The sequence below is a fragment of the Vanellus vanellus genome, assembly GCF_965231255.1.
Source record: "Vanellus vanellus genome assembly, chromosome: 6".
NCBI lineage: Eukaryota > Metazoa > Chordata > Aves > Charadriiformes > Charadriidae > Vanellus > Vanellus vanellus.
This window is the reverse complement of record NC_138911.1, coordinates 44,487,473-44,500,070: the sequence shown is the minus strand read 5'-3', so window position 1 is coordinate 44,500,070 and position 12,598 is coordinate 44,487,473. Positions and strand designations below refer to the sequence as shown.

Here is a 12,598-nt window from a genome sequence, read left to right as displayed (position 1 = left end):
AACATTTGTAACTTCACTCAGTAATAGCTCAAAATTCCATGAACTAAAAGGGGTCTAAAAGTAGTTTATTTTACACAATAATCTAGACAGAAATTCCTTTACATATGTAAGAAATGCATCAAGATGGAGTATTTCTTCTAAACAACAGACTCTTCAAGAGAAACTTGAAATTTATATCTTTTGAGAAAGAATACATAGTATAAAATTTAAGAAAAGGAAATACACAAGATGCTATCAGGCTCTGATATAAGAGGCATCTTTGATGTTGACACACTTACTTGTTTTTAACCTACACATAGCCACTTACAGGAAAAAGTCCACCCTTTTATGATGTACTGAAGGCCACTTTCCTGTGTCTTTCCCTTTCTTCAATCTACACTTTATTATCTAGTCACAAGCCACTTTCTGACAATTCTCTTCTGTAAAGTCAGTCAGTCAGTCATATGATGTACCCTCAAACTCAGTGCTCCCCCCCCCCCCCTTTTTTTTTTTTAAGTTTCTGCCATGAAACACAGAAGGATGTATCCAAGAGCAAAATTTTGGTCATCCAAATACAAAAAGATCCTGATGGAGATGAAAACTCCATGAACCACGGAAGTTCCAAATTAACCAAGGCCCCTTTTACATCCAAGTCTACCTCACTGTCTTAGATTCAGTTGAGGTAACAATGAGAAACTCTTTAATATTACAAGATGGCTTAATCATACCCTAGGCTGGGGTGAATAGCCAAGAAAGTTACTTTAAGACAGACTTCAGGTTTGCTGTTAACCCATTAAGAAAAAAGGATGGAAAGTAAAGTACAAGGTACAGACTAAGAATTTGAATAAGACTTCTCAAAGTTATACAAAAACATTTTCAATGACCCAGAAAACAAAAATAAAGCTGATGATTTACATTCCTGTAGCCACTCTCCTGTTACCCCAAATACTTTTAAGAGGCAGTGTGTGGGTTTGGGTTTTGGTTTTTTTTTTTTTTTCTTTTTTCTTTTCTGCCAAAGTCAGTCATATATCGACACGAACAAATGCATTCCAGTCACTGCCTAGCACTGGTACAACACCTGAGGTTCCTTATTAATATCTTAAAAGTCCTTACCTTTTGACCAGTTCTCCATTTGTTCTTCTGAACTTGTTTGATCTGGCACTGACTCCAGTTTTTGCTTCAAAATTGCAGAGCTAAAATAAAGCAAACTCTAGATAAATAAACTTGAAACAATATACTGTAACACACCTATACTTTGCCTTCATTTGAAAGAAAATTTACAATACAAATGATTTAAAAATATTTATAACAGGACAATAAAGTCTGCTTACTTTAACAGTTAGTGCTAAATTATTTTTCTCTAAAATATTTTTTCTTCACACATCTAATTTTTACTATGGTTTGGTTCAGCTTTCTGTTGTGTGTAATGACTTCATTGAAAAATTTATTAGCTTGTCTTCTTGTTCTAGAGTCTGGTCTTGGAAGTACACGCTACTAACCGCAGCCCAAATCACACTGAGTGGTCCCGCTAGAGGCAATGAGACTGCTCACTTTGGTCATTATTACAGATGGTGGTATGCTCTTAACTTTAAAACATTCTTTCTCCTGCTTTGATTTCCTGTATAAAATACAAGTAAAGTGGCCCACAACCACTCCAACTCTGAATTTTCAGGGTTTTCTAAACAGCTAAATAACCCATGCTAATATTTGCATACATATTGCTTCAGACTCTACAGTTAATTACACAGTTGCAGTATTCCATATAATCAAAGATCTTCAAGCAACAACTCTCAATACTCAAAAAATAAGACCTACATTAAAATTTTATGCTTATCTGGTAACATTTTGAATGTTAAAACATATGCTCTCTTATATGTTAAAAATTCGACTATATTCTATATGTCTAGGAAATCTACATAAATTTGTAATCTTGCTAATATAGTAGCTTACCACAAATTGTATTACTTACTCAAGCATCTCTTTTAAAATGTGTTGCAAAAGGACAATTTGTCGTCTTTAACTATGTAGTTGTGCTTATTTTGTATATTTTCCCTGCTATATTTTTTCTACATTTATTAAAAAGATACAACATATGCCTTGAAGAGGCAGTGGCTAGATATTGAAAATATCCAGAGTTGTCATTGTGCTGATAAGTGTAACAGTTAAAAAAAAATAATTAAGTACACATTTTAAAATTCAAGCATATGATATCAAGATGTATGTTATAACTAATAAAGCAGCAGAAGAAACTCTTTTCCTATACAACACCAAAAAGGCAGCTGTTTTCATTTTTATCTTTGAGATTACAAAAAAGTATAACAACTGTGCAAATACTCAAGATTTAACACTAACATTTACTTTAAGCATTCAAGAAATACTTATTTAGCTCATATTTGTTGTTAATTATAAACATGCATGATAAAAAAAATGTGTATGATTTGATGTGCTTAGGTCTTAACAAAAAATAACAACTTCACCTCATATCGCAGAACACTGAGCTCCTTACAAGAGTCCCTCAAATGAAGCTGTACACTTCTTTTTCAATTCTGTGTAACTGTGTTGATTTGGAGTTGGCAATCTTTTCCTAAGTTCCTCATTTACTTTTGGATTAGCTGAAAATATAGAAGGTTATTAATATCAAGAAATAGGTTTCTGTCAATGAAGCCATTTCCCTACATATTGCACAAAAAGGTTCATAATAATTGCAGTATTTCAATAAGATATTCATATAGCAAGACATGAAGAAAATACGGTATTTAATAACCTCTGGAGTATTTTAAAACATGTCTTAGGGCCTTAATGTGCCTAGTAATATACTATTTAAAACCATAATTTTATCCCTCCACAATATACAGTCATTCTTCCTCGCCATTTACCCAGCTAATGAATGCCAGCAATTAGTAAAATGTAATCCCATTGCACAATCATTTTAATGCTTTTAGCACTCAGAAAAGTAAACACCAAATTAATACTGCTCAAGCCATATCAGATCCTAGTTGGAAGCAAGCAATTATAGTTCAGCTCCTCAGGTGTAATTAAATGATTGGAATGATTTAGTTCCATAAATGCAAGTTAATTCATAAGCAAGCAACAAATATACTGGGAGTAATTACAAGAAACATTGACAGTCTAAGCAGGGCATGTGCCTTCATGTACCTGATGTAGGAAAATGCTGCCCTCTCCTGGAAATAATAGACTATGGCACGGGAATAATTGGAGACAGAAGTCAAGAGGCTCATTTCACAGACTTTGTGTTTATAGGTGAAATATGTTCTGCTAATTAAGAGGACATTTCTGGTTTGCACAAACACAAAATAAAAATAGTTGATATCAGATTAAGGTAACCTATCAAGCGAAGTCAAACAGACAGACCTTTTGGGGTTCCCTGGGGGTTGATGTATACTTTCCCTATCATTAGAAATAAAAATATTACTAAATAAAACAACAAAATATTCCATACACTAACTATGTAAATCGGTTGTTCTGAACACAAACGCTGCAATAGGTATCTAACTTATGCACAACACTTACATATCATTCAAGGCACCTTTACAATAGCTACTTTGAATGTAAGGTATTTCTAGAACCAGAACTTGCTGAACCATTATTATTCAGTGTTAAACTTCACCACATCAAAAACAATCAGAGGCTGGCCATGAAGGTCTTACCAGGAGGATTCATCAGAAAAATTAAATGCAATTATTTTAAAGCTTTTCTTTGCTTTCAGTTGAAGACAATCTGTTAATAATCAACCTGTCCAACAATCAAAAGAAATTAAAGCTGGAGATTAAAATAAAGTATACTGCTGGACCGAGACAAAACTGAAAATGCAAAAGCATACTGTACGCCAAAATCTGGAGTTAAAATATAAATACTAATTTCCTTATTCACTACCTATTTATTCAACCAGCGTTAGTGTTAAGACTACTACCTGAACATCATGCATAAAAAGCTAAAAAAAAAAATAAAAATTGTCCTTATTTGTTGAATATAATACGCAATAGTCATGTAAAGCTCACACTAAATATTTAAGTACAAAACTACCTACAAATATGAATATAAATTAACCAGCATCTTTGTACTAATGAAAAAAACCCAGATCTACCTATTTCACTCTCTACAGAAGTAACAAATGCTTCTCAGTTCTGCATATAGCAGCACGGGAGAAAAATCATACGCTGTGGTCAGTATATGACTATTTTCCACAGACAGAAATTGACCCTAAGAAAGCTCAATTCAAAAGCACCTGATCATTGTAAAAGCCTGAAATTGTTCTTTACCAATAGCACAAAATATTTCTTTGTTCCAGATCTCTGTTTATTTCAAAACAAACCCAAGCTGTACACAAATACTTCACTGTTACTTCACCTATTGTGGAAATGAAAGAAATTATTTTAAGAAGTCATATTATTAAAAGTTTAAAATGTACAGCACATTTGCTTTGCCCTTTGATGTCACAGTCCTATTTTTCTATTCAAATCTTGTACACTGTAAGTTAATTGCTTTTGGAAACTACTTATTATTCATGTAAAAATTAATGTGCCAATGTGTTTAAATCCTTTTAAATGACCATTCATGCATCTTTCTTCTTTAAGTACCAATGAAATCTGTCAAAGACATCAATGCAAGATGGTCTTAGAGAAAGTTCTAATAAAGATTTTTTCTGCTAACATAAGATTTTCATTTTCGTCAACTTTACTTAAATTCCATTAATTTTTTAAGCTGCTTTTAATAAATTCACAAGTAAAAAATTTTAGGCTCCATAGTCTGTCATTTGTGTTCCAGCTGACTTTATGAATATTAATAACAGTGTTATCCTGATTAAATAGGCTTCATATAAAATCCCTGTGAATCCTATAGCTCAGACATCTCATTTTTCCAACTCTTTATGAATTTGGATTCAGACATTAAACTGGAAAAAACCTTAAAAAACAGATTCAATGGTACATTTGTGTACCCTTAAGCAAAAAATTAGATGTTCTAATGATTCAAATAATTAAAATTGATAGGACCACATACTGAGATTTCAGGCTTTCTGTAAACATGCAACATATTTTAACTCTAATGAAAACGTCAACACTTCACAGAACAAAGGATTAAGAATCTATTATAAAATAATAATTATGTCTATCCTTATCCTTACCTTAAACAACAGATGATATTATCTTAACTCTTCATATATGGACTGCTGATTTGCAAAAGTATTTCCCAAAGAGAAATAAATTAGTGAATGCTTAATTACATAAGCATACACATGAAACATTCTAGTTTAGCATGCCCAGTGAAAAACAATATTAACTTTTAATTGGTTTATATTTCAGCAAAACCAACCTTTTTCTAAAGATTCTCAAATCGAAGCACGCAGGAAATTTTAACATTATCCTATGAGACTCATGCAGTTTCAAACTGTCAACATCTTCCCATGCTTATATGTTTGAATTATTTACATCTATGACAGATAAAAATGGAAAACTAAGCTCACTGCACTGCCTTCACTTTTTTTTTTTTTTTATATAGCGCTAACTAAAATTACTACTTCCTCATTCATTCAGGGATATATTCTGTAAAGATGGCCATAAAAATATTTTGCCTTTCAGTACCTGGAAATGTGAACAGATTTTAGAAGAAAAAAACCCTAAACAAAATAATGGCATATTCAAAAGGATGGCATTCCAGTCCTGGTTCTAATTACTCATCAACACAAACGCTTATTAGGAATTAAATAAAACCAAGAAGTATATAAAAATAACATACATCTGCATAGCATAGGTAGGAAGCATACAGTGATTTACTTGTGCAGTTCTGAACAGCTTTTACTACAGCTGTGGCAGCATTTCCACTTTCTGAGGAAAACAACTCTGGAGTCTCTGCAGAATATATATTGTACAAGGAAGCACCTCACAATAAAACCAACTTCCAACCATCTGAACAGTGATGTTGACCCAAGATATTTAGATCAGTGACAGTCTGCTGTAGCTGCCAGCACTTTCCCTGCCTGGGCAGGAGACCGGGAAGTCCATCTTCTAAGCTGGAGCTCAGTTACTGACTTCCCCTCCCCAGGAACAGAAAGGCTGTTGAGACCCTTCCATATGGAGCCCTGGTGACTGCAAAGCCCCGTTCCTTGGTCTTGCCTTGACAGGTTTTGAAGACAACTACTGAATCACAGCCTTAGCCGCTGTGACAGGAAGCAAACACTTGCTGGTGTCGATCGAATTCACCTCCTCTTCACAAAAAGTCCTCAGGTCTTGGGAGAGTTTTTCTACAAGGAGGGCTACCCCGCCTACTCTGCCTCTGGTGGAACAAGACACCAGTTCCCACCACCCCTTGGAATGGCACCGAGCCAGTCTTTGTCCCCCTTAATGATGCAGTTGGCCGCTGCCACCGACAGTGCAGGGATGGAGCTCTGTAAGGGAGGGAACACCATATACTTTATGGACAGCAAAATAAAGAACGAATTTTAGTATTATTTTCATAAGATTAATTAGATTACCAGGATCTCCTAAAATATCCTGAAACGTTTTGCCTCAGGCCAAACTAAACTAAAAACCTTAGTTTAGTAGGGTACACTACATAAAAACCAGTTACCTTCTAGAAGCATTTCCCTAGGGAACAAACAGTTTTCTTAGCCCAGGTGGATGCCAAGTTTTGATGCAATGACACACTCCTCCACAAAAAAAGCCACATTTCCTCACTCCCTCACGAAACTTTATGGCAAATCAGAAATCTAAGACAACCCAAAATAAGTTAAAATTAGCTTTGGGCAGTTATAAAAATACTAGTCAAAGAATAACCCAAATAGCCCCCTCAAATATTTGTCAAAGGTGGAATAACACCCAGCTGTTGGATACTTGAAAGCTGTGAAATGGAACATACTTTGATATTTGATTACACTTACTTATTTTATTGTATTCTATAACTTTTATATGCTTTTAAATTCAAGTAGTTAATGCAAAATATTATGTTTATTTTTAAAAGAATATAAAACACAGGTGAGCAGATTAACCCTGTAAGTGGAAGAATGTAGCGTGAGTAGTACTTCAAATTTAAAACTCTACCCTGTTACAAAGACTTCAAGATTTTGGTTTATAGAAGTAATTGCATTATCTGGAATTTTGATAAAAACACTTTCCCAGAGGGCAGAGTCATGTAGTAACCCCTGGCTTTTCTTCCCTACTGTTTTTTGGCCCAAAAGGAGATGAGACATTTGCAGTTGGTTCCAACTAGCCTGCACAAATCAGAAAAACAGGGAGGACCAGGGCTCAGGTATTTTTACTCTGTTGCTGCATCAGCTTCTTCACATTCTCATTAAAGAATTTGCATCTGATGCTTTTAATTATGGAATACACTAAGTCAAAGAATGTTCCTTCTCTATGTCATGCTTTTAACAAAGGCAAGAGAGAAGGCATACAAATGCAGTTTCAACTGGTTTACAATAGGTTATACCTATTCCTGAATCAAATTTAATTGGATAAAGGACACGTACTTTGCTCTTTATTTTTTCTCCCTAATTTCTACTATTACTTCAGTGTCTTCAAGGCTCCGTTTTCTCTTTGCACATACCAGGAAGTGTTTTATGTGCGTATTACATCACCAGTCTCTTCTCTCCTCTGTTATATTCTCTCTCCTCCATTAACAACCAAAAACCAATCTTTGTTTCTATTGTATTTATTCAACAATCTTCAGCCTGCTCGGTCGTCTTCTTTCCCGCTTTTTAGCTGTCCTTTGTCCCCCATTTCTTTTCTTTTTCCTTAGTTTTGTATTCTCTTTGACAATACCTGCTTCTTCCTTCTCCCCCTGCCCACCAGCTCTTTCAAATGGAAAGAAAACTGCAGAGGATCTAGTCAAAGACTGCGTCTCCTTTTTTTTCCCCAGCCTTTTTCATCTTGGTGTGCGTTCTCTGAAGCAGCTTTCTTCTGTGACACCTCCATTAACATTATTTTCACTCTAATAATGAAACTATGATATGCTTTGGTCAAGTGTAGAATAGCCAATTCGTCTAGCTATCCTTCAGATTTGTTGTAAACACTTTACTGGTCTTATAACTCATTTATTACATAGCATATAGGCAGACAGATCTCCATTTCTAAACAGGTTACAATCAGATTGTGATTTCCATAGCCTTTAAGCATAAGGATATATACATACATTTTAAACTAGCTGTTGTGTTATCTGGAGCCAAAAGAATATTTAGTAGAATATTTTAGTAGAAGCAGCACTAGTAGAATCAGGTGAGGGCTACCTGCATATTAGGCTCTGTTGACAGGATCGTAGCCAGCAGACAAAGTGAAGTGATTAATTCCCTCTATTTGGCACTTGTGAGACCACATCCGAAATGCTGTATCCAGTCTGACCCCCTCATGGATGTCCTGAAGCAAGTCCAGCAGAGAGCCATCAAGATGATTAGGGATCTGCAGAACATGACTTATGAAGAATTTGAAAGACCTGCTAGTTGGTTTTAAAGAGAGAAGGCTAATGGGGGATTTTATTGGGTTTTAGCTGCCTTGTGAGCGAATATAGAGAAGACAGTGACAGATGCTTCTCTTGGAGCCATGTTGCAACACAGATAACTCAGAGTTATGGCTAAGAGATTTTTCACAGCGAGGGAGTTCAACCACTGGAACAAGTTGCTCAGATAGGCTGCATAATCTCCACTGCTGGAGATGTGGAAAACTCATCTGGGGGTGTTGGTGGACAGCCGGCTGAGTATGAGCCAGCAGTGTGCCCAGGCAGCCAAGAAGGCCAACACCATCCTGGCCTGCATCAGGAATAGTGTGGTGAGCCAGACTAGGGAAGTAATCATCCCCCTGTACTCGGCACTGGTGAGGCCTCACCTCGAGTACTGTGTTCAGTTTTGGGCCCCTCACTACAAGAAGGACATTGAGGTGTTGGAGCATGTCCAGAGAAGGGCTACAAAGCTGGTGAAGGGTCTGGAGGACAAACCTTATGAGGAACGACTGAGGGATCTGGGGTTGTTTAGCCTGGAGAAGAGGAGGCTGAGGGGAGACCTTATCACCCTCTACAACTACCTGAAAGGAGGTTTTAGAGAGATGGGAGCTGACCTCTTCTCCCTGGCGACAAGCGATAGGACAAGAGGAAACGGGTTCAAGTTATGTCAGGGCAGGTTTAGATTGGATATTAGGAAGCATTTTTTCACTGAAAGGGTTATTACACATTGGAATAAGCTGCCCAGAGAGGTGGTGGATTCACCATCCCTGGAGGTGTTTAAGAAAAGGGTAGATGAGGTGCTTAGGGACATGGTTTAGAAGTGGTGGTGTTTTTATCAGGGTAGGTTAATGGTTGGACTTGATGATCTTAAAGGTCCCTTCCAACCTCACTGATTCTATGATTCTATGATTCTCTGATTCTATATACTAACCTGATCTAACTTAGGAGATAGCCCCATTCTGAGCAGAGCTGTGAACTGGATGATATTCACAGGTCACTTTCTGCCTATTTTATTATTCTAAGGATTGCAATAAAACAAAACCACCAGAACTAGTATTCCTACAGTACACTAGAATATGCATTGCCTTCTGCTTTACAAGGTAGGACAGTAGGGCAGGGTTTAAGTAAAAGAAAAAAAAAAAAAAAAGACAGCAGTGAAGCACAATCAAAGATGATCCAGTTGGCAGACAGAGAGGAAGAGGTGCAGCAGTAGCATCAGCGCAGCATTTTGAGGACTATTTGTCTTGAGCACCCCGTCTTATCCAGTTTGCTACATGACTGGATGATGTGGCATTAGGCCAAATGTCAAATGCTAGTTTGCACACCATCCTTCAGTAAACCAAAACTGGACCACTGATACAGATATTTCATCTGCCTTTCTGAAAGCATTTGCCTTGAACCGCACAAAATCCTACCCTCCCCACAAATTTAAGAAAAAGTCACTGTGACTAAAGAGCTTCAAAGCTAAATATGGAAATGATTCATCAAACAGTGCTGATGTTTGCAAAATTCACTGTATAGTATATTCACTATCTTGACATTCCTAAATCCCCAAATCATAATTTCTTTTATCACAGAAATAAGTTGCTAGCCTAGATTTTACCACAAAAACAAAATAAAGTCACAGAACATTATATGCCAATAGAAATGAGAAGTGGTAACTTAATGCCAGATTCATAAACCATGAGTATAAGTAATAGCATTAAGCAGAAATTATATTTCTCCTGCCAAAAGCATCCCAATTTCATTGTTTGGCTGCCTTCACAGAAAGAAAGAAGGCTGAACAGGGACTTAGTGAAGAAAAGGAGGCAACAAACCCCACTGAAGCAGAGAAACTCGGTTTATCCAGCCAATTTACATTTCTCACAGTACCTTCAAATAGCACCATTTTTCCTGACAGCAAAAGCAGTAAAAATAAAAAGCATAAAGGCTACAAACAATGTGGATATTGGAGCCTGACCAAGAACTATCACGAGCGCTGAACATGCAGAGGCCTGTCAGAAACGTGCCAACCTTTCAAGACCCAGTCCTGTGCATGGGGACTGAGAGGGGCCCGTTGGTCTCTCGCAGGGAAATACAGCCGCACGGGTTACGTACATATACAGTGCACTGGATCTACCCCAAATTATTTATGCACTCAAATCCAATAGCATACACTTGAGCTGCTGAAAAGAATCGCGTCACCTGAAATTTCACAAGCTAAAAAGAGCACAGAAATAAAACAACACTGATTCCAGGTCAGCCAGTTTTGTTCTTTTTAAGAGAATTAACTAAGCTGTTATTGTCTTAGATGACTATCTGAACAAAAAGCTATCCTTTAACTGAAAGCATAATCACTCCCTAAACTACGTTTGCACAGCACTGAGTGTTCGAACATACAGCGTTGCTCAGGTGTGAACATAGACATACTTTTTGACTCAAAAAACACATAGTTTCTCTGTGATATTTTTTTTTTAAATCTAGAAACTGGATCCAATACACAGTGCCTTCATTGACTACAAGTAGTAATTTCATCCCTGTAAGTGAGAAGCTGAGGGAGTTACAGGGGAATGGCACACTTAGGACATGTGTGTTACACTTTAACAACATTTCAGATTATTTTCAGCACCTATGCATTGGCTGTGTGCTTTACAACATGCTCAACATGTATGATAGATAACATGCCCTATTGAGTGCTGTTGCTTATTTAGGTAACATGCCCTATCATGTGCTATTGCTTATTTAGGTATGATTAGCAGGCTAGTGTTTTTAGAAACTTAATCCAGATGCTTCTCTGAAACTTAATGCAATATCAAAGAAACCTGAAGGCCAATACCATTTAACATGGCATGCTGCACATCCAGAAATGGTCTTGGACCATCAGAGAAGAATCAGATATTCTGAGGTAGGCCAGAACTTAATGACCACTGGAGAACAGCCAGTGAAATTAAGTCTGTTGAGAATGTCCAGAATTTAAATAGAAGCTAAAAATCAAAGACGATAAACCTGCAAATGTTCAGGACCATGGAGTTGTTGCACTGATTCTTTTTCTTGCACCAACAAAGAAAGGTACAAGATTAAAGGGGAGTCACCATTGACTCCGAATCAGTGCCAGGCAGTTGGGAAGAGAAACTACAAACAAACAACAAAAAAAAAGGAAAAAAAGAGGAATTAGCTAAAGCTAAAGAAGTTTAGATCATCAGTTACATTATCACAGACATTTCTGACAGCAGATCAATCTCCCTGACAAATTTTAAGAAAGCAACACAAAACATGACTACATACCAGCTTCACAATCAAACTGCTGAAATATTTTTGCTTACATCAGGGAAAACAATATATTTATCCTTAAACCCTAGTTTGGAAAATATCCAAATCCTTCTCTCAGCTGAAACTTACCAAAAAAAGTAATCTTAACTCAGTAGGAAGGAAAAAAAAAATCTTGACCTAAAATGTTAAAGTTACAAACAACAGAAAACTCAAAGAAAAAAGGTATTCTAAAGAGAGGTGCAGGACAACTTTAAGCACTGGCAGAACTGAGAGACAGCCCATAATGAAAGCTCTGTCATTTCTGTTCTTGTTCAACCAACAAAATAGTTGAGCTTTTTTTTTTTTAAATATGCATTTGAATAAATAGATCATGCTCGTTCTTCAATATCTATTGATCTTCATCATTTATAATGATCCACAACAGAGGGAATAAAGAAGCTGGACAGACTTACTTTTTAAAAAACATTTCTTTACTGGGTTTTGAAGAAAGGTCATTTTAAACCCTTAGTAAGCACATTATTCTGCCAAAACCAAAAAAGTAATTTACAGTGAAGAAGCCTTAAAGAATTCCTCTGAGAACATAAACTACAAAGAGGTTCATATAAGTTGAGGGTTATACAACTGCCGGAAAAAGTTCTTATTAGGGGTTCTAAGTCTTAAAATCAGATTCTTTCCACACAGACAAATGGAAAAAAATTCCTGGAAAATTTCAAGACTTAATATTATTTAGCCAGTTTCAGCAAGATTATTCTCTTCAATTTTTTGTAAAAAGAAACAGATGGATATTCTCCTCTTTCTTGTAACCTTATCATAAATTCAGATATCTTGCATTCATTTTTCTTGATTCATCAAGCTACATTAATGTTTTCATTGCCAAAATTCTTGACACCAGAGGTGAAAAGAAGAAATTATGTGAGGTTGCAGA

At 36.2% G+C, this 12,598-nt stretch overlaps 1 protein-coding gene and 1 long non-coding RNA gene across 2 annotated transcripts in view; both read right to left on the bottom strand.

The window, feature by feature from the left end:
• The window catches only part of MIPOL1 (mirror-image polydactyly 1), a 156,064-nt gene extending 154,904 nt beyond the window's left edge, over window positions 1–1,160 (bottom strand). Inside the window, exon 1 of the mRNA XM_082485888.1 lies at window positions 1,093–1,160. Coding sequence (XP_082342014.1) covers window positions 1,093–1,111 — 19 coding nt within the window. The 5' untranslated portion in view covers window positions 1,112–1,160. The remainder of the gene's footprint in view (window positions 1–1,092) is intronic.
• Window positions 1,161–2,574: 1,414 nt separating this feature from the next.
• Window positions 2,575–12,598, bottom strand: part of LOC309673139 — a 28,901-nt gene continuing 18,877 nt past the window's right edge. The window contains exons 2-3 of the long non-coding RNA XR_014269291.1: window positions 8,219–8,387; window positions 2,575–2,591 (exon numbers count right to left, since the gene is read on the bottom strand). This is a non-coding gene — a long non-coding RNA (uncharacterized lncRNA). The remainder of the gene's footprint in view (window positions 2,592–8,218; window positions 8,388–12,598) is intronic.